Source organism: Asterias rubens, chromosome 2, assembly GCF_902459465.1.
Source record: "Asterias rubens chromosome 2, eAstRub1.3, whole genome shotgun sequence".
NCBI classification, from domain to species: domain Eukaryota; kingdom Metazoa; phylum Echinodermata; class Asteroidea; order Forcipulatida; family Asteriidae; genus Asterias; species Asterias rubens.
The window spans coordinates 7,384,454-7,407,204 of record NC_047063.1 but is presented as its reverse complement, the minus strand read 5'-3'; the positions used below and the strand labels follow the sequence as shown (position 1 = coordinate 7,407,204).

The 22,751-nt window shown below is 39.5% G+C and overlaps 1 protein-coding gene across 1 annotated transcript; it reads left to right on the top strand.

Moving 5' to 3' along the window:
• Nucleotides 1-16,500: 16,500 nt before the first annotated feature.
• LOC117307100 (cysteine-rich DPF motif domain-containing protein 1-like) lies at nucleotides 16,501-19,936 on the top strand. Its single transcript, XM_033791759.1, has 5 exons — nucleotides 16,501-16,690; nucleotides 17,242-17,350; nucleotides 18,266-18,349; nucleotides 18,767-18,844; nucleotides 19,487-19,936. Exons 1-4 carry the CDS (start codon nucleotides 16,599-16,601, stop codon nucleotides 18,800-18,802), a joined length of 321 nt encoding a protein of 106 aa, XP_033647650.1. The 5' UTR covers nucleotides 16,501-16,598; the 3' UTR covers nucleotides 18,803-18,844; nucleotides 19,487-19,936.
• Nucleotides 19,937-22,751: the final 2,815 nt, after the last annotated feature.

The window sequence follows — 22,751 nt, the reverse complement described above, 5'->3', positions numbered from 1 at the left end:
ATGGATCGTGGTTTTGGTTTTGGTTTTTTTCTCTCAAGGTAACCGCTTATGATTTGGATGAAGACATTCTACGGCCTACCCTTTCTGATTTTGTTTGGCAGATGCAAGGCTTAACTTCATATTCAATTCAATTCAATTCAGGAATACATTTATTTCCATACACTCATACAAAGAATAACAACAGTTACATGTATTAATACAGTAACAAGACCTACTGGTTTTGATTTCGAGTAAGAACGACATGGTTTATTCCCTCGTTAATTTATTAGAAATTAGAAGCATTGCAATTTTCATTTAAACCACAAGGGATAGGCTTTTCAGTGTTTACCTCAAATCACAGGGGGTAAACTTTTTGAGGTTGAATATTATGGCGAAACATGACGGTTTTTTACCCCAAATCGGCCGAAAACTGTTCTTTTCCAAATCTTCTGAAATTTCACAACAATCTTTTTTTTTAGTCGTCTACGGTGTAATTTGTTTTTAGATATTGCCTAAATTCGGATATAACGACGGTTCAAAATCAAGATTAAAATAAACATTCGAGACACATTGTTCCAGCAACCTGTAGTTGGAGGCAAATCGGAGATAATTTTTTTTTCGAGGATTAAAATACGTCAATTATAGTCCATGGAGGAATCCTCCATGATTAGCCAAACCCCAGCAAAAATACACCCATTGTCCGAATACGCTATCTAATCATTTTTGTGACCTCTAGCGGGAACCAGTTGAGTACCCGTGTGGTCTTGGACATGCACCGGTGATTGGAACCAGTTAAAGCAACCGAAAGATGCCAGACTACCGCCTAACACCATATAAACATACGGTAGGGTCTGGGTACTTGACGGCCTGATGCCGTGACGCGATATTCAAAATGGCCATCAGCCATGCTTGGTTTATGTTAACACCGTGGATGTATTACGCAATTTAATGTGATTTAATATCTCTAGAGGTAAGCTTTATCGTGTAATTTAGTTAAGTTCATAATGTACAATAGGAATAGGCCTCACGGAAGCCATGTAAACACCTAGAATGTCATAAAACGGGTATTTTGAGGCATTTTTGTTTTGCATTCATGCATGTAAACAACGGCACTGTAAACGGGCCCCGGAACTAGCTGTACTGTAAACGTTTGGCCCATTGAGGGTCATTGTGTTGTCAGTCAATGGCGTCTAGCTGTCGATCAAATGTAACAATCAACTTTTATGTTAACCCTCTAGTCCCTGCACCGCCCGAGTTTCTGAAAACCAATTTTTTCAAGATTCTTGCAGTAAACAACTGGAATCGTAGTTCAATTTTTAAAAGATAGCTTAATATTTATGCACAATTTTGTACCCTTTCGGTAATGTTTGTATAAAAGTACAAGCTCCCATTGGGAACAATAATCGGCTCTCGATTATTTTTTTGTAAGGATAAAATGGACACAATAGCTTTTCAAGGCTTTTATCTGACTCAATGCTCAAACTAATTAAATGCGAAGGCGTTAGTTTTCGACAATATCAATATTAATGATGAATAAATACAGTTTCCTTTGTGTTTACTAATTGGTATGAGCTAAATTATTTCATCGTCAATGCGTGAATAGTTTAGTATCTGATCAATGTTTGGGCCTGTACCTGGGGCCTACCCATTTCTAGAATGCATGTAAACGTGAGCTGTTGGTAACTGCTTATCAAACATGTGGTTTCGTCAAACAAAATGACAATCAACCTTAAAGGCATTCGACCCTACTGGTAATTACTCAGAATAATTGATATCATACAAACTTACTTAGTAACGAGCAACGGAGAGCTGTTGGTGATAGTATAATATTGTAAGTCTGTAGTAATATAGTTTTTGAAAAAGAGGTTATTTTCACTCCAGTATTAAAAGACTTCAGGCCTGAAGCCTTTTATTATTTACTCATCTGAAAGCACACACATTAATTTGTGGGTATTTCTTTCTTCTCTTGCAACTCCGATGACGCATTGGGCCCAAGTTTTCAGCGATTCGCTAATGTCAAGTGCCTTTTCAGATGCAATTTAAATAAAACCCTTAATCTCTTTTTAAAAGTTCGTGTAACTTTCTGATGTTAAACTACTAACTAAAGTTAATTGTCTTAATGGTATTTTTGGTAATGTATACTGTTTTTCCACAAATAAACTTTTATTTTAACAGACATCAATAAACATGTTCTTCATTATGTCTTTTTCCTCTCCTGCCTCTGCCTACCCACTTAAGAACAATACTATAGCCACCATACCCCGCTACCCTACCAAGCCACCCAACCTACTCCACCGTACCCCGCTACCCTACCCAGCCACCCAACCTACTCCACCGTACCCCGCTACCCTACCCAGCCACCCAACCTACTCCACCGTACCCCACTACCCTACCCAGCCACTCAACCTACTCCACCGTACCCCGCTACCCTACCCAGCCACCCTCTAGCTACCCTACCCCGCCACCCACCCAGCCACCCAACCCAGCCACCCAATAGCCACCATACCCCGCTACCCGTTCAACGCAACCCTCACCTGATGCAACAACCCCCCAATGTATTCCCATCAGTTGTCAAACCAATCATTCCAATACAGTTTCCTATGAACTAATTTTCTATAACTACAGCGTGTGTCTTAAACTCAAATACTTGTCAAGTCAGAACCAAAGACTCCCCTGTCGGCCCTGTTTTAAACCTACTCCCGGTACAGCGTATGCGTAGCCTTCATACTCGCAAATTATTTACTAACCTTTTTACAAGTATAAAGCAAGGGTTTGTCTATACCATAGTACACTGCTGTACCCTGTTTCCTAATTAAACTATGTTGATATACCTATAAAAATGGCATGCAGCGTGTGCCAATCCAAATTTATTTCCTAACCCGACCCCCCCCCCCCCCATATGCCTATGTTTCCTTAGTAAACTAATGCTCCATACCTAAAGCGTGTGCCTTCCACTTGAATTATTTTCTAAGTCGGAACCAAAGAGTCCCCTATTTGCCTGTTTCCTAAATTAACTAATGGTCCGTACCTACAGTGTGTTCCCTCCACTTAAATAATCGTCTAAGTCCGAACCATTGCCTATAATGTTTCCAAGTGACACAATGCTCCATACCTGCAGCAAGTGCCTTTCAGGATCCAATGTATACCTACCTTTTACTTATTGTGTTGAAGTACAAAGCACTGACTTTCCCATACCATAGCATCGTGTGTAAAGAATTCCACTCGCAAATTATATACTTATAAAGCACCGACTTTTATATATCATAGCATCCAGAGAATTCCACTCGCAATTATATACCAAGTAAAAAGCACTGACTTTCCCATACCATAGCATCCAAAGAATTCCACTCGCAAATATACTAAGTATAAAGCATTGACTTTCCCATGCCATAGCATCCTTTGTAAACAATTCAACTCGCAAGTTATATGTTAAGTGTAAAGCACTGTATTTCCATGCCATAGTACCCTGTGTAAAGTATGAACCGAAGGTTTATCAAGTCCAAAATGCGTCTTTTAATGGGGGGACCCACCCAGGTGTCGTGGGTAGGTGTCGGTCTCCGAAGCGAAAGGTCCCCGGTTCGAACCCTGGTGGTGGCAGCGCCTCTCGATACGAGCCCAGGTGGTGGCAGCTTGGTGAGTGGCCGACCGCGAAGTCTCGACTCACCGCGCAGTGGCACCCACCGCTCCTACTCGCTTAGAAAAGAAACTTAAAACTTAAAACGACCCTATGAACTTTTTTAAAATGATTTTTTTTATTTGATGGAAAAAGACTTTTCTTAAAAGGCCTCGAAGTTTTCTGTAATGGGATTCGATCCCGGGACCTTTCGGTCCAGAGTCCGGAGCCCTTCCACTGGGCCACTGCTCCTTCTTACTAAACATGCGTTCGAATTTAATTTTAAACCTTCGTATGAACAATTTTAAATCAAAATGGAATTAAAAGAACACCCAGGATTCGAACCCGAGACCTTTCGGTATGGAGTCCGAAGCTCTTCCACTGGGCCACGACTCCTTCTTACTTAATATGCGTTCGAGTTTAATTATAAACCTTCGTATGAACAATTTTAAATCAAAACGGAATTAAAAGAACACCTATAATTCGAACCCGAGACCTTTCGGTATAGACTCCGGAGCCCTTCCACTGTGCCACTGCTGCTTCTTACTAAATGTTCGTTCGAGTTTAATTTTAAACCTTCGTATGAACAATTTTAATCAAAACGGAATTAAAAGAACACCCATCAGGATTCGAACCCGAGACCTTTCGGTCTAGAGTCCGGAGCCCTTCCACTGGGCCACAGCTCTTACTTACTAAACACGCGTTTGAGTTTAATTTTAAACCTTCGTATGAACAATTTTAAATCAAAACGGAATTAAAATAACACCCATGATTCGAGCCCGGGACCTTTCGGTCTAGAGTCCGGAGCCCTTCCACTGGGCCACTGCTAATGCGTAGGAGTTCAATTTTAAACCTTCGTACAATTTTAAATCAAAACATAGTAAAAGAACACCCATGATTCGAACTCCGTACCTTTTGGTATGGAGCCCGGAGCCCTTCCACTGGGCCACTGCTCATCTTACTTAAACTGCGTCCGAGTGGAACTTTAAACCTGGATGAACAACTTTAAATCAAAACGTAGAAAAAAGAACACCCATGATTCGAACCGGGTACCTTTCGGTGTAGGGTCGGGAGCCCTTCCACTGGGCCACTACTACTCTTACTTGATTTGCGGTCGAGTTTAATTATAAACCCTAGAATGAGCGATTTTAAATCAAAACGTATTATAGCGTATGCCTTCCACTCGCAAAGTATAGTATAAAGCAAGGATTTCCCTATGCCACAGGGTGAAGCGTAAACCATTTGACAAAGCATAGAAAAAGAACACCCATGATTCGAACACCGTACCTTTTGGTATGGAGTCCGGAACCCTTCCACTGGGCCACTGGTCTTCTTACTTAAAATACGTTCGAGTTTAATTTTAAACGATAGGTCGAACAACTTTAAATTACAAGGTAGTAAAAGAACATCCATGATTCGAACCCGGTACCCTTCGGTGTAGGGTCGGGAGCCCTTCCACTGGGCCACAACTTATTTTACTTAACTTGCGTTCGAGATTAATGGTATACCTTGGACTTAACAACTTTACACCAAAACTTAGTAAAAGAACACCCATAATTCGATCCTACGTATATTTTGGTATGGAGTCTGGAACACTCCCACTGGGCTACAACTGTTTATACTAGATTTGCGTTCGAGATTTATTATAAACCTTAGAATGAACAACTTTAAATCAAAACGTAGAAAAAGTACACCTATGATTCGAACCCGGTACCTTTGGGTGTAGGGTCGGGAGCCCTGCCACTGGGCCACAATACTCTTACATTAGTCGCGGTCGAGTTTAAATATAAACCTTAGAATGAGCAATTCTAAATCAAAACGTATTATAGCGCATGCCTTCCACTCGCAAAGTATTAAGTTTAAAGCAAGGATTTCTCTATGCCTTAGGGTATTGTTTACTAATGGTCTTATGCGTAGAAAAATAAGTCACCAGGGTTCGAACCCAGGACTCTTTGGTTCAGAATCCGTCGCTCTTCCACTAAGCCACTACTCTTCTCACTTCGGTTGTGTTCGAGTTTAATTATAAACCTTAGAATAATCAACATGAAATAAAAACGTATATAAATAGCGTGTGCCTTTCCTTCGCATGTTTTTGAGTGTAAAGCAAGTATTGCCCTATGCTTTGCGGTACCGCGTAACCAATAATTTTGAGGGTGGAAAAAAACCCACCCAGGCTCGAACCCAGAACCTTTGGGTTCAGAATCCGAAGCCTTTCCGCTCGACCACTACTCTTCTCGAAGGAGATTGTGTTCGAGTTTAATTTTAAACCTTAGAATGAACAACTTATTACAAAATAAATACTCATTTTAGCATTATCATTTATTTCAACTCGTAAATTGTTTAAGTGTGAAGCAGAGGTTTTCCTCTGCCACAAGGTACTGCAATAATCCAATGGAAGAACAAAGAAGAAAGAACACCCGGGCTCGAACCCAGTACCTTTGGGTTCAGAATCCGAAGCCCTTCCACTGAGCTACCGCTCCTCTGCCTTATTTGCATATTTATTTAATGTAGTATCTTAGAATGGAAACACCGACCCGAACTGTTCCCTGAAGATTGATCTCTTGGTTTGAGTCGTCTACATTGACAACTTTTTGAGATATTGTGTATAACGACGGTTCAAAAACATGTTAAAACTTTTTGAGATATTGCCTAAATTCGGATATAACGACGGTTCAAAAACATGCTAAAACTGAATTATAGAGAGCCATCCCATTGTTCCAGCAACCTATAACTTGGAGACTGTCTTTGTAACATAAAGGACTTCATTTGGTTAAATTTTGAGGCAAATCGGAGAGAAAAAGTTTTCGAGGGTGAAAAAACGTCAAGTTATACCCCTTGTAGTTTTTTTCAAAATTTTCCAAAATTTTGTATTCCAAATCGCCTGAAAGTTCATACACATGTGTAAAAGGGTGCGAGGATCACAAAAATCTTGGTTTTATTCGTCTACGGTGTCAACTTTTTGAGATATTGCCTAAATTCGGATAAAACGACGGTTCAAAAACGTGCTAAAACTGAATTATTGAGAGCCATCCCATTGTTCCAGCAACCTATAACTTGGAGACTGTCTTTGTAACATGAAGGACTTCATTTGGTTAAATTTTGAGGCAAATCGGAGAGAAAAAGTTTTCGAGGGTGAAAAAACGTCAAGTTATACCCCTTGTAGTTTTTTCCAAAATTTTCCAACATTTTTGTGTTCCAAATCGCCTGAAATTTCATACACATGCATAAAAGGTTGCGAGGATCACAAAAATCTTGGTTTTATTCGTCTACGGTGTCAACTTTTTGAGATATTGCCTAAATTGGGATATAACGACGGTTCAAAAACATGCTAAAACTGAACTATTGAGAGCCATCCCATTGTTCCAGCAACCTATAACTTGGAGACTGTCTTTGTAACATAAAGGACTTCAATTGGTTAAATTTTGAGGCAAATCGGAGAGAAAAAGTTTTCGAGGGTGAAAAAACGTCAAGTTATACCCCTTGTCGTTTTTTCCAAAATTGGCCGAAATTGTTAGTTTCCAAATCGCCTGAAAGTTCATACACAGGTGTAAATGGGTGCGAGGATCACAAAAATCTTGGTTTTATTCGTCTACGGTGTCAACTTTTTGAGATATTGCCTAAATTCGGATAAAACGACGGTTCAAAAAAATGCTAAAACTGAATTATTGAGAGCCATCCCATTGTTCCAGCAACGTATAACTTGGAGACTGTCTTTGTAACATAAAGGACTTCATTTGGTTAAATTTTGACGCAAATCGGAGAGAAAAAGTTTTCGAGGGTGAAAAAACGTCAAGTTATACCCCTTGTAGTTTTTTCAAAAATTTGCCAAAATTTTTGTGTTCCAAATCGCCTGAAATTTCATACACATGTGTAAAAGGGTGCGAGGATCACAAAAATCTTGGTTTTATTCGTCTACGGTGTCAACTTTTTGAGATATTGCTTAAATTCGGATAAAACGACGGTTCAAAAACATGCTAAAACTGAATTATTGAGAGCCATCCCATTGTTCAAGCAACGTATAACTTGGAGACTGTCTTTGTAACATCAAGGACTTCAATTGGTTAAATTTTGAGGCAAATCGGAGAGAAAAAGTTTTCGAGGGTGAAAAAACGTCAAGTTATACCCCTTGTCGTTTTTTCCAAAATTGGCCGAAATTGTTAGTTTCCAAATCGCCTGAAAGTTCATACACATGTGTAAAAGGTCGCGAGGATCACAAAAATCTTGGTTTTATTCGTCTACGGTGTCAACTTTTTGAGATATTGCCTAAATTCGGATATAACGACGGTTCAAAAACATGCTAAAACTGAACTATTGAGACCAATCCCATTGTTCCAGCAACCTATAACTTGGAGACTGTCTTTGTAACATAAAGGACTTCATTTGGTTAAATTTTGAGGCAAATCGGAGAGAAAAAGTTTTCGAGGGTGAAAAAACGTCAAGTTATACCCCTTGTAGTTTTTTCAAAAATTTGCCAAAATTGTTAGTTTCCAAATCGCCTGAAAGTTCATACACAGGTGTAAAAGGTCGCGAGGATCACAAAAATCTTGGTTTTATTCGTCTACGGTGTCAACTTTTTGAGATATTGCCTAAATTCGGATATAACGACGGTTCAAAAACATGCTAAAACTGAACTATTGAGAGCCATCCCATTGTTCCAGCAACCTATAACTTGGAGACTGTCTTTGTAACATAAAGGACTTCATTTGGTTAAATTTTGAGGCAAATCGGAGAGAAAAAGTTTTCGAGGGTGAAAAAACGTCAAGTTATACCCCTTGTCGTTTTTTCCAAAATTGGCCGAAATTGTTAGTTTCCAAATCGCCTGAAAGTTCATACACAGGTGTAAATGGGTGCGAGGATCACAAAAATCTTGGTTTTATTTGTCTACGGTGTCAACTTTTTGAGATATTGCCTAAATTCGGATAAAACGACGGTTCAAAAAAATGCTAAAACTGAATTATTGAGAGCCATCCCATTGTTCCAGCAACGTATAACTTGGAGACTGTCTTTGTAACATAAAGGACTTCATTTGGTTAAATTTTGACGCAAATCGGAGAGAAAAAGTTTTCGAGGGTGAAAAAACGTCAAGTTATACCCCTTGTAGTTTTTTCAAAAATTTGCCAAAATTTTTGTGTTCCAAATCGCCTGAAATTTCATACACATGTGTAAAAGGGTGCGAGGATCACAAAAATCTTGGTTTTATTCGTCTACGGTGTCAACTTTTTGAGATATTGCTTAAATTCGGATAAAACGACGGTTCAAAAACATGCTAAAACTGAATTATTGAGAGCCATCCCATTGTTCAAGCAACGTATAACTTGGAGACTGTCTTTGTAACATAAAGGACTTCAATTGGTTAAATTTTGAGGCAAATCGGAGAGAAAAAGTTTTCGAGGGTGAAAAACGTCAAGTTATACCCCTTGTCGTTTTTTCCAAAATTGGCCGAAATTGTTAGTTTCCAAATCGCCTGAAAGTTCATACACATGTGTAAAAGGTCGCGAGGATCACAAAAATCTTGGTTTTATTCGTCTACGGTGTCAACTTTTTGAGATATTGCCTAAATTTGGATATAACGACGGTTCAAAAACATGCTAAAACTGAACTATTGAGAGCCATCCCATTGTTCCAGCAACCTATAACTTGGAGACTGTCTTTGTAACATAAAGGACTTCATTTGGTTAAATTTTGAGGCAAATCGGAGAGAAAAAGTTTTCGAGGGTGAAAAAACGTCAAGTTATACCCCTTGTCGTTTTTTTTCCAAAATTGGCCGAAATTGTTAGTTTCCAAATCGCCTGAAATTTCATACACATGCATAAAAGGTTGCGAGGATCACAAAAATCTTGGTTTTATTCGTCTACGGTGTTAACTTTTTGAGATATTGCCTAAATTCGGATGTAACGACGGTTCAAAAACATGCTAAAACTGAACTATTGAGACCCATCCCATTGTTCCAGCAACCTATAACTTGGAGACTGTCTTTGTAACATAAAGGACTTCAATTGGTTAAATTTTGAGGCAAATCGGAGAGAAAAAGTTTTCGAGGGTGAAAAAACGTCAAGTTATACCCCTTGTCGTTTTTTCCAAAATTGGCCGAAATTGTTAGTTTCCAAATCGCCTGAAAGTTCATACACAGGTGTAAAAGGGTGCGAGGATCACAAAAATCTTGGTTTTATTCGTCTACGGTGTCAACTTTTTGAGATATTGCCTAAATTCGGATAAAACGACGGTTCAAAAACATGCTAAAACTGAATTATTGAGAGCCATCCCATTGTCTCAGCAACGTATAACTTGGAGACTGTCTTTGTAACATAAAGGACTTCATTTGGTTAAATTTTGAGGCAAATCGGAGAGAAAAAGTTTTCGAGGGTGAAAAAACGTCAAGTTATACCCCTTGTCGTTTTTTCCCAAAACTTGCCAAAATGTTTGTGTTCCAAATCGCCTGAAATTTCATACACATGTGTAAAAGGGTGCGAGGATCACAAAAATCTTGGTTTTATTCGTCTACGGTGTCAACTTTTTGAGATATTGCCTAAATTCGGATAAAACGACGGTTCAAAAACATGCTAAAACTGAATTATTTAGAGCCATCCCATTGTTCCAGCAACGTATAACTTGGAGACTGTCTTTGTAACATAAAGGACTTCATTTGGTTAAATTTTGAGGCAAATCGGAGAGAAAAAGTTTTCGAGGGTGAAAAAACGTCTACACTGGTGTTTGCTAAATTCGGATTTGACAATGCCTCAAAGTCAAGATCTTAATTAGGCCCTTTTTATTTGATGTCTAGGGTTTTAATGTAGGAAGAGCAGTGGTCCATTGAAAGGGAACTTGAATATGTGTTTTACTTATCCAGGATACCGTCACACTGACTGGCCCCCATGCATGCCAAAACTCCCTCGTACAGTCCAAATTTCCCGAATACTTACACACCAACACAGAATGGAGATTTGGTGAAGAGGCTTTCCTCCCGCAGTGGAGTGAAACAGGCGACAGTTAATTCATTCTGAGACTCTTCACTACAGAAATATGCAAATTAGGCAGAGGAGCAGTAGCCCAGTGGAAGGGGCTCCGGATTCTGGCCGCAAAGGTACCGGGTTCGAAACACGAGTGTTCCTTTTTCTCCGCTGAGGGCCGTTGCTAAATTTACTTGGAGGTGGGTGGGGTAGAGGGAACTCTGGCATAAGGAAATCATTGCTCTATACACTGGGTCATTAATAGGTAAACAATTGGCGAGTTTGAATATGCTGCATATGTTTTAGTTGTTAAAGTTGTTCGTCCTAAGGTTTAAAATTAAACCCGAACGCATGTCACATAAGCGAAGTGGTGGTCTAGTGGTAGGGCTCCGGATTATGAACTGAAGGGTTCCGGGTTCGAACCCAGCTGTTCTTTTTCTATGACCAATCTAAGATCATTGATATACGCATAACCCTATGACACAGGGAAATTCTTGCTTTACACTTAATCAAATTGCCAGCTTAAGGCATACGAAACATATTGGTTTTGATTTAAAGTTGTCCATTCTAAGGTAATAAAGTAAACTCGGGGATCCTAAGTAAGAAGACACAGTGGCCCAGTGGAAGGGCTCCGGACTTCATACCCAGAGGTACTGGGTTCGAGCCCCGTATATGTGATTTTCCTACGTTTTTATTTAATGTTGCTCATTCTAATGTTTAAAATTAAACTCGAACGCAATTAAAGTAAGAGGACTTGATGGCCCAATGGAAGGGCTCCGGACTCCATACCAAAGGGTACTGGTACTTGGTTTATGCAGTACCCTATGGCATTGGGAAATGCCTGCTTTACACTTCATAGCATGCGAGTACGTTTTGATTTAAAGTTATTCATTCTAAGGTTTATAAACAAACTCGAACGCAGTCTAAGTAAGAATAGTTGTGGCGCAGTGGAAGGGCTCCCGACTCTACACCGAAAGGTACCGAGTTCGAATCATGGGCGTTTTGTTTACACTACATTTTGTTTTCAAGTTGTTCAACCTAAGGTTTAAAGTTAAACTAGATCAAAATTCAAGTAAGAGGACTCAATGGCCCAGTGGAAGGGCTCTTGGCTCCATACTAAATGGTACCGGGTTCGAATCACGGGTGTTCTTTTACTACAATTTGATTTAAAGTTGTTTAACCTAAGGTTTAAAATTAAACTCAAACGCAATTTCTGTAAAAAGGATGGTGGTCCAGTGGAACGGCTCTGGACTCTACACCCGAAGGTCTGGGTTCGAGCCCGGCTGTTCTTTTACTACTCTTAACACAATTGGTTTGCGCAGTACCCTATGGCATAGGTAAATCCTTACTTTACACTTAATAACATGCGAGTGGGAGGTAAACGCTATAATCTGTTTTGATTTAAAGTTGTTCGTGCTAAGGTTTAAAGTTAAACTCGAACGCAAAATAAGTAAGGGGAGCGGTGGTCCAGTGGAAGGGCTATGGGCTCCATACCCAAAGGTACAGGGTTCGAATCATGGGTGTTCTTTTAATTCCTTTTTGAATTAAAATTTTTCATATGAAGGTTTAAAATAAAACTCGAACGCATATTTAGTAAGAAGGAGCACTGGCCGAGTGGAAGGGCTCCGGACTCTTTACCGAAAGGTCCCGGGTTTGAATCGTAGGTGTTCTTTTAATTCCGTTTTTAATTAAAATTGTTCATACGAAGGTTTAAAATAAAACTCGAACGCATATTTAGTAAGAAGGAGCAGTGGCCCAGTGGAAGGGCTTCCGACTCTATACCGAAAGGTCTCGGGTTCGAATCCTGGGAGTTCTTTTAATTCCGTTTTGATTTAAAATTGTTCATACGAAGGTTTAAAATTAAACTCGAACGCATATTTAGTAAGAAGGAGCAGTGGCCAAATGGAAGGGCTCCGGACTCTAGACCCAAAGGTTCCGGGTTCGAATCATGGGTGTGCTTTTAATTCCGTTTTGGTTTAAAATCGTTCATACGAAGGTTTAAAATAAAACTCGAACGCATATTTAGTAAGAAGGAGCAGTGGCCCAGTGGAAGGGCTTCGGACTGTATACCGAAAGGTCTCGGGTTCGAATCCTGGGTGTTCTTTTAATTCCATTTTGATTTAAAATTGTTCATACGAAGGTTTAAAATTAAACTCGAACGCATGTTTAGTAAGAAGGAGCAGTGGCCCAGTGGAAGGGCTCCGGACTCTGGACCGAAAGGTCCCGGGATCGAATCCCGTTACAGAAAACTTCGAGGCCTTTTAAGAAAAGTCTTTTTCCATCAAATTTAAAAAATCATTTTAAAAAAGTTCATAGGTTCGTTTTAAGTTTTAAGTTTTAAGTTTCTTTTCTAAGCGAGTAGGAGCGGTGGGTGCCACTGCGCGGTGAGTCGAGACTTCGCGGTCGGTCACTCACCAAGCTGCCACCACCTGGGCTCGTATCGAGAGGCTCTGCCACCACCAGGGTTCGAACCGGGGACCTTTCGCTTCGGAGACCGACACCTACCCACAACACCTAGGTGGGTCCCCCCATTAAAATACGCATTTTGGACTTGATAAACCTTCGGTTCATACTTTACACAGGGTACTATGGCATGGAAATACAGTGCTTTACACTTAACATATAATTTGCGAGTTGAGTTGTTTACAAAGGATGCTATGGCATGGGAAAGTCAATGCTTTATACTTAGTATATTATTTGCGAGTGGAATTCTTTGGATGCTATGGTATGGGAAAGTCAGTGCTTTATATTTTAGTATATAATTTGCGATTGGAATCCTTTACACATGATGCTATGGTATGGGAAAGTCAGTGCTTTATACGTATGAATAGGTAGGTAAACAGGGGACTCTGAAAGGCACACGCTGTAGGTATGGAGCATCAGTTTAATAGGAAACATAGGCATATTATAGGGGATTCTTTGGTTTGGACTTAGAAAATAATTCAAGTGGAAGGCACATGCAGTAGGTATGGACCATTAGTTAATTTAAGAAACATTGGTTCGGACTTAGGAAATAATTTTAGTTGAAGGCACACGCTGTAGGTATGGAGCTATAAATCACTTAGGAAACGTAGGCATATAGGGGACTCTTTGGTTTGGACTTAAAAATAATTCAAGCGGAAGCACACGCTGGAGATATGGGACATTAATTCACTTAGGAAACATCGGCATTTGTTTTTATAGGGGACTATTTGGTTCGGACTTAGAAAATAATTTGAGTTGAAGGCACACGCTGTAGATACGGAGCATAAGTTTACATGAGGAAACATAGACATAATGGGTGGATTCTTTGGTTTGGACTTAGAAATAAATTTGAGTTGAAGGCACACGCTGTAGGTATGGACTTAAGCCTACTATTAGTTTACTTAGGAAATATGATACTGGGGGACTCTTTGATTCCAACTTAAAACATAATTCAAGGAGAATAATACATACGGTGTAGGTACGGACCTTAATTTACTTAGGAAACTATACGCATATAGGGTGAACTCTTTCGTTTGAAACTTATAGAAAATTATACATTATGAGTTTAAGGCACATGCTGTAGGTGTTGACCATAAGTTAATTTATTTAGGAAACATGGGGGACTCTATATGGTTCCGACTTTTAGAAAATAATTCAAGTGGAAGGAACATGCTGTTGGTAGGCCTGTGAACAAATCATAGTAGGGAACACATGCATTGGTTCGGCGAACTAATGTTTGGGTTAAAGGCAGTGTACACTATTGGTAATTACTCAAAATAATTATTAGCATAAAACCTTTTTTGGTGATGAGTATTTGGGAGAGGTTGACGGTATAAAACATTGTGAGAAACGGCTCCCTCTGAAGTGCCATGGTTTTCGAGAAAGACGTAATTTTCCACGAGTTTGATTTCGAGACCTCAGATTTAGAACTTGAGGTCTCGAAATCAACCATCTAAACGCACACAACTTCGTATGACAAGGGTGTTTTTTCTTTCGTTATTATCTCGCAAATTCGATGACCGATTGAGCTCAAATTTTCACAGGTTAGTTATTTTATGCATGTGTTGAGATACACCAACTGTGAAGGCTGGTCTTTGACAATGGGAGACTTTCTGGGACGATAGAGGGCAGCAGACTTACCGGGTAAATCCATTGTTCTCAGAATTATGCGCATGTTCAGAACTACGTAAACAATGGAAATTTACCCGGTATGTCTGCTGCCGCCTAGCGTTGGAAAGTCTCCTATTACCAATAGTGTCCACTGCCTTTAAGGCACTCGCTGATAGAAATTGAGTTCCCATTATGAACGGATGCACTGGGTATTGGCGGTCCGGGGTAGGGTTGCGGGGGTATGGTTGCGGGGGTATGGTTGCGACGGTGGTGTGGTATAGGAAGGGTGGCGGGGTTAGGTTTGCCCGGGGGTAGGATTGCGGGGGTAGGGTGGTGGAGGAAGGGTGGCGGTGGGCTTCAATAATTTGGTTGTGTGGCAACATTAGGGCTACCAAGTACTACTGAGAATTTGTTTCTAGAAACGTTATTACTAAACAAATCTACAACTCGTTGGAAATGACTGAACAACCTGAATTTTGGTTTTAATTTGGTTTTAAACAATTAATTTATGTCTGTTTTTTTGTTTTTTTTAATACTTACAACCTACCTTCAAATTTTAATTATTTTTTGCCAAAGAAAAATACAAAAATTCTATTCGTTTTTAAATAATTGTAATCATGGGTCGTTACTTTAAAGAAGAGCTTGTACAAGTACATGTACTCTACCATTTAAAACCAAATGATGAACGATTAACACTCTGTAAAATAACATGTTAAGTTCCTTATGAATAATACTACTAACTCTTGCTTGTATAAACTATTTGTTGTATTTATTTACCGTAAATTGGGCTTGGTTAAAAACACACAACGTGGAACATAGGATGCCCTTTTTATAAGATTAACAGCTTAAAATCAACACCATTTTCCCCTTCAAATCAATACCCCTAACATTGTTTTTACATAAAAGACAAACAATATTTGGTCAAATTTATGGTGAATGAATGTAGCTTGAACCCGTTTTAGAATGGCAGCCTTTGAGAAAGACCCTGTAAAGGTTGAAACGTGAGACCATTTTACCATGTTTTGTTCAGTTAGCAACTGCTGTTACACTAAACAAAATCCTTTTGTATCGTTTTCTACAATAAGCCTACACAAAATGATCTCAGATACAACTATACACTCATTGAGGTAGAAACACAATAGGATGAAAGCTACAAGTGGTAACTGATTATGTAAACCCCCTATAACCTACTCTAAACAGAAAAGGCGATTGTATTCACTTGATTGACAGCTATAGTCGCCATTGACTAACACAATAGAATGAACCGTATGGGCCAAACGTGCACAGCCTGTCCGGCCTGCTGTCAAGTGCCGTTGTTTACCGGGCACTGAATACTGATGATGGTCAAAATAGAAGTGCCAAAACCCTACCCGTTTTAAGACAGTCAAGATGTTTACACGGCCCCCACGAGGCCTATTTCTATTCTACAATTTGTACTTAATTAAATTACCTGATCAAGCTTACCTCTAGAGGCATTAAATAACATCAAATGGTCGTAATAAATCCACGGTGTTAACAAACACAACCAAGCATGGCTGGTGGCCATTTTGAATATCGCGTCACGGCGTCAAGCCGTCGGGTACCCAGACCCCTACTGTATGTTTAGATGGGGCGAGGCAGTAAAGGGGTACCGTCGTTTTGCTTTGGCTAACGGTTTAAACATGTGCCCTCAGTCAAAGACCACATCACAAATAATAACAAAATGTAATCGTTCATTAAAATCAAGTCACCATGGAGGAAGGAATTTTCTTTCCTCCATGTTTACACCATCTTATTAATTTTGAGAAATTTCACGCACTCGTAACAATGGGTTGGGAGGTGGGCGTGGTCGCGATGTAGTTAGGTAAGTGTTGGAAATCGCTAACTATTGAGGGCGCCCTTCTCGAACAGACATCTGCATTTATTTAGCAGGCAGTGTGTACGCACATGTGTTTGTTTACACTGTTGAATGTCTTGATAGTTTTGTCGTTCCAGATTACCAAAGAATGTCTTCTCAATTTCAGTGTGATGTCTGTGACTTCAAATCACCGTATGATTATTATGGAAGCAAGCCCCCGTTTGTTCATGCTGCTGTGTCGTAAGTTATACAAACAACGTCCACGTCCACAAAAAAACATTGTTCTGTCGATTGTCATTGATTGTATTTTCAATTTATATTTGCAAACACAATAGTTGTAATTGATGGCCTGACGTTTCGACCCTGGGAGAGCAGAGTTTTTCTCGAAGGCTAATAGTAATATGTAACCAAGGAAAGCAGTGAATTTGAAACACACGATTATAGAGAGAGTCAGGAAGCACAAAAAGGGGGTAAACAAAAAGAGGGAGACAAAAGTGTTGGGAGGGAAGGAGCTGGTTTGACCACAAAAAGATGGAAGCACAAATAATAATATCAAGTGTGTGGGATGAGGGAGAAAAAGGAGAATAATGTACATTATTATTAATGAATGAGGTAGTTGCGATAATGTAACCCTCCTCCCGACGGCCACGGCCACCAGGCCGTCTGGAGGAGGGTTTGTAATCGCAACCATGAGTGAGGCAGGCATGGCAGGCTAAGATGTAGGTGTATTGTTATTAAACACAGTTATTTTTGCATCAGTGAGTACAATTAGATTTCATCTTTTGTTTCAGTTTAAAGGAAGAGGTTTACATTCTGAAGGATCCATTTGTGGCAGAAAAAAGACACATCACCGTTGGATCACACTGTTCAATTTGTAGGAAAGCAGTTTGTGCAGGCCAGGTAAGAAAGAATATATCAGTAAGACTATAGTTTAGACACAGTAACTGGGGCGCTGTACTCCTTTTTTCAAAATGTTGTCATTATCGGTCGGCTAGTGTAATGAAAAGGAGTACAGTGCCCCAGTTACTGGGTCTAACTATAGTTAACCATGTTACCATCAGTTGGACTTTTTGGGGGTAGACGAACTGAGCAAATGGGTAACTTGACTGATGAAAGCCCAGTGGATCAGCCCAGAAGAACTTCTCCAAGGCATGCATGCCGTTTTTTCACCAAACTCTTCCTAACTTGGGATTAATCTTGGGACTTTAGGACGAGTTAAGTTCCTTATCCAAACGCGTAGGACGCATTGAGCCCATCCGCATCCAACTCGAGATAGGATTAATGCTAGCGTTTCGTGAAATTGGCTGCAGGTAATCCTACCAAATCATATTGGTAGTTTGACTGGCCACCTTCTGCCAAGATTTATAAACTAACTTGGTCCAACTTATCGAGCCAAGAAGTCATGTGTGGATGCACTGTCCTGGTTAATCGGCCAGTGATATATCACTTGCGGTTCGCAGCAAAGCCACGATCACATGACACAAATAAGTGAACTACATGTACGGCTAGACCCAGTACCTAGAGTGCTGTACTCCTTAAAGAAAAAAAGACATCTGCCGTCATACAGGTACGACCGCAGATGAATTTGTTTTAAAGAGTACAGCGCCCCAACTACTCGGTTTAGTGTACAACTACTATGAGGTTCGTTCCGCTAGAGACGATAGCTGAACAAACCCCAGGTATACAGAATTCATCAGTTCCATCACATTGCTTGCATGGTTTATCTTGCTTCTGTTTGCTGTGCTTCTCTTGGACGAAACAAGATATTTAGTTTTAACTTTTATTTATTTGTTCCATGATTTTGACTTGCCTCAGGACTGCAGTTTGTTCTACACAAAACGCTTCTGTCTCCAATGTGTGAAGGAGAACATCACAGAGTTTCCTAATGAAATCAAGAAGGTTTGTCCGTTGGAATATTTAAATGATAACATTTGACACAATGAACATTTACCCAGTCAGTTTCCCTCGTGGTTTATTATATTATAATAAACCACGAGGGAAACTGACTGGGTAAATTTTAAAATGATTTGGGGGTCGAACAAAGCAAGACTAGTCTGAGCAGGATTTGAATCAACGACCTCTCGATTGAGATCTCAGTGTTCCACCAACTGTCTTGTCAATAGCTTTGTTCCGTGCAAGTCAGAAGCCATAAAACCATTAGCTGCCATGTAGCTAGGGATCACACACAAGTTTATGACACAATCTGGCAAGAGGCAGCCAGGGGATCACCTTAAAGACATTGGACACTATTGGTAATTGTCAAAGACAAGTCTTCTCACTTAGTGTATCACAAGATTCTACTTTTCTTTAATATAGGAGCTTGAGAGGAAAGGAATTGTAGCCAAAGAATGAAGCGAATGAAGATTGGCTTCAGGCAGGAACGAGCGACCAGGGGTAAGTTATAAACCAATTTGTGTAAAGGTGTTAGACTCCGACTAACACAAACAAGACTCCAAGGTCAAGAAATACACCAAGCAAGAAACCCCATTACTAAGAATTAACGCTTAAAAGATTTCCAGGTTTTACAAATGGTTACACCACTACATTCAGGTATCCCTATGTTCCTACACCCATTGTTGCATTTTATCTTTATCTTTTTTAGAACATAGGTCGTTAGAAGATAGTGTAGTCACCTTTCTTATTAAAGCCCGGTTCATACTTCCTGAATGGCAGTTTTCATATTAAATGTTCAGAAGGATTTGAACACACTGTTACAAAGTATTTGTTGTGAATTTGTGAGTAGATGAGTTGTGACGTAAAAATTATTGTGGCATTCGCAGGGAGCATGAACTGAGCTTAAAGGCCCGGTCCCATTGCAGTGATAACAAGAACGATAACTATAACGACGCAAAGAGAACGCATTCTATTGGTTGAATGAGCGTTGCGTATTCTGCATGGAGCAATTTAACCAAAAATGCATTCTCTTTGCATCGTGATCGTTATCGTTTTCGTTATCGCTGCAGTGTGACTCAGCCTTAACAGTTGATTATGATTCAATAATTTCAATAAATGGAGATGTTTGATTCTGTCTTTCAGTTTATGTTCTGGGAGGTATCCTTGAATATGACGTCAACAAACAAAGACCTAGTCCAGGCTGAAGAGATTAACAATCAAGACTAGGGAGAAGAAGGTGGTTAGAGCTACATTACAACACTGGTGGGCCCGTTGCCAACTGTAACAAACGAACCGGCCCTTACACGTCACAGGGAGTGTTCATTACCCTTGGGGTTGAGATATTAAAAACTTAAGGCTAGTCCCAAGTTCGAGATAAGACTAGTTTCAACGCTTTGTGAAATCCACCCCTGGTCACTTGGCCATAATATCATTCCTTGAACCATCTCAGCTGGCTGGGGAGAATACAGCCTTTGCTGCTAAGTATGTAGCGCACCAAGCTAAATCATTCTTAACAACCATCTCTACCCTCACAGGTACCCATTTACCCCTGGGTGATGAGAAGCATTTATAGTTAAGTGTCTTGCTCAGGGACACAAATGTCATGACCGAGATTTGAACCCACACCTCAGCAAAAAGAATTTAAAGGCAGTGGACACTATTGGTAATTACTCAAAATGTCAAAATAAGTATTAGCATAAAACTTTTCTTGGTAACGAGTAATGGGAAAAACATTGTGAGAAACGGCTCCCTCTGAAGTAATGTAGTGTTCAAGAAAGATAATTTTCCACAAATTTGATTTTGAGACCTCGGATTTAGAATTTGAAGCACACAACTTTGTGTGACAAGGGTGTTTTTTCTTTCATTATTATCTCGCAACTCCGACGACCGATTGAGCTCAAATTTTCACATGTTTGTTATTTGATGCATTTGTTGAGATACACCAACTGTGAAGGCTAGTCTTTGACAATTACCAATAGTGTCCAGTGTCTTTAAGTCTGATGCACAAAGCTACTTGACTACAACACACAGCATCAGACCAAAATAAATTACACATTGTTTCACATTTCAAATTTTGTACAATAATATTTTTTTAAAGAAATTTCACACTGAAAGATAAAAATCCACATATAACTGGTTTTGTTAAACCTATTTTGTCTAAACCTCATCCAGTTTGTTATTTATGAGTTATTGTAAAGTATATAAAACCATTAACCATAGAGTTATATATAAGAACTAGAGGGCGCACTGGTGATGCTTCTTGCACAAACGCGACGGGACCGCAAGATGGCAAGCGCCATTCTGTACGCGCGTTGGATATGAAATACATGTTTGAGTTTTTTTTATTGAACGCTCACACGATGCTGTTTGTTCAACTTACAAGATGGCCGCACAAACACACGCTGTTTTGTCAACTTAGAAAATGGCCGCCTGTGCGCATGCCACGGCGCGTATATAGGCCAGTGCGCCCTCTAGTTCTTATATATAACTCTATGCCATTAACCAACTCTAGTAGTTTACACAAACACAACTTATTATTTGATTTTATAGATACATGTAGTTAGAAATGATGTCAAATTATACTGATGACAAATGTGTAAGATTTCTCAATACTTAAACCAACTAAAATTGAGTGCCATGTAAGAAAGTAAAAATAAAGGATTCTGTGAAATATTTAACCAGTCTTAATATAACATGTATGTTAAATAAATGATTTTAAATTCTACTGATGACGAGGTGTAATATTTTCAATATCAATTTCAACTGAAATAGATTGGCATTTGAGAAAGTAGAAATAAAATATTCTGTAATATATGTAATGAACCAGTTGCACTTTTGTTTGTTATGTCTCATGCAACTTTGCAATACCAGACAGATTCCATACAGCCAATTCTTACCGCTGGTTATTACACTAGAAGCTAGCTGTGTACACTATGGTGTGGAAAATGGGCTCCAAAACTAAAGGATTGCCCTGTACCAAGTAAGGGCCCAACTTCATGGCTCTGTTTACCGTATGCAAAGAATCTGTGCTTGCATAAGCAGGGAATTCCGGCTCCCTGCGAATGTATTTCACGGGTAAGCAGGAACTTTTGCTTGGGTGGGCGCGTACTCCACAATACTAGGCATTCTTCGCTTACACATGTTACACAGCTAGCGCAGAACTTCAGCGCTTGCACAGTAAGCAGAGAATGGTGATTGTAAGCGCAGAATTTGGCTGATAGCAGAGCCATGAAGTCAGGCAATGATGTTCAATACAATGAATATGTTGGTAAGGCCAGCTCTCAAACCAGCACCAATGGTTGAATGAGTATCGTTAGAGACCCCCAAAAAACCCAAAGATTATTCAAGAATTTCAAATGTTTCATTTCTTTGTTTCACCATCACACAAAAACTTTTATCCTTACTGCAATGAGCGGTATTCTTATTACAAAGATAATGATGAGTTTTTTCAAAACATATTTACAAGCAGTCACAAACTTTTTTAACAGATTTGTCAATAGCCTACATGCATGTCCAAATAAATGTGCAGTTGGCCAGAACAAAATGGCTAGCAAACGATTTTGGGTGACATTCTAGTTCAAATAACAATAACCTTGTGGCGAAGCAGAGTACCAACGCACAGCTCAACTCACATACCCCTGGCCAGGTATCAAACTAGGGTCACTCTAGTGAGAGGCGGGCGCTTTACACACAAGCCGACCATGCCCCCGCTGAACAGTAACGAGCAGAGACTAGAAATATATGTATATCCAAAACTATGGAGTTAATGTTCACAGATGAGAGGAATAGCCCCTTAAAAGCAACTTTGGAAAAATTTGTTGTTTAATATGAAGACCAAGTTAACACAAGGACCATTTGTCGACTAGAGGTTGATATTGTCTGGTACCCACCACATGTTATCGAGCATGAGTACCAGTTATTAGCGGCAGCAAGTCCACAAAAGGGCCTTATTTGTAGTTGGTCAGGGATACCCAGATTGAAGGCATGATGTCATGCATCGCACTTAATGTTTCTTTCCATCAAAAATTTCTAAATAATTAGTTATTAGTTTTAAGTTTACAAATAAAGTTTCAACATTACATTTACAGTTGGCCCTAGTAAACAGTTACCAAACTGGCAAATTAATTCACATGATTCACAATAAAAACTGTACATTTATAGCAATGTGCTTTTAACATGTAGAAACGTGTGCTGTTTTAGTGGTTTGCCAAAAAAAAACATTTTAAGTCATGTCAAGAATATACTTGGTGGTTTTATGACATTTTCAGGAACTTGAATCTGTTACCATCTCTGCTTATCAAGAAAGCAGCTATGGACAAGTAGGTTATAGCTATATCAACGTGTACAAATATCCCTGATTTTAAAAAATTCCAAAGCCACCTTCCCCATGTCTAATAAAATGAATAGA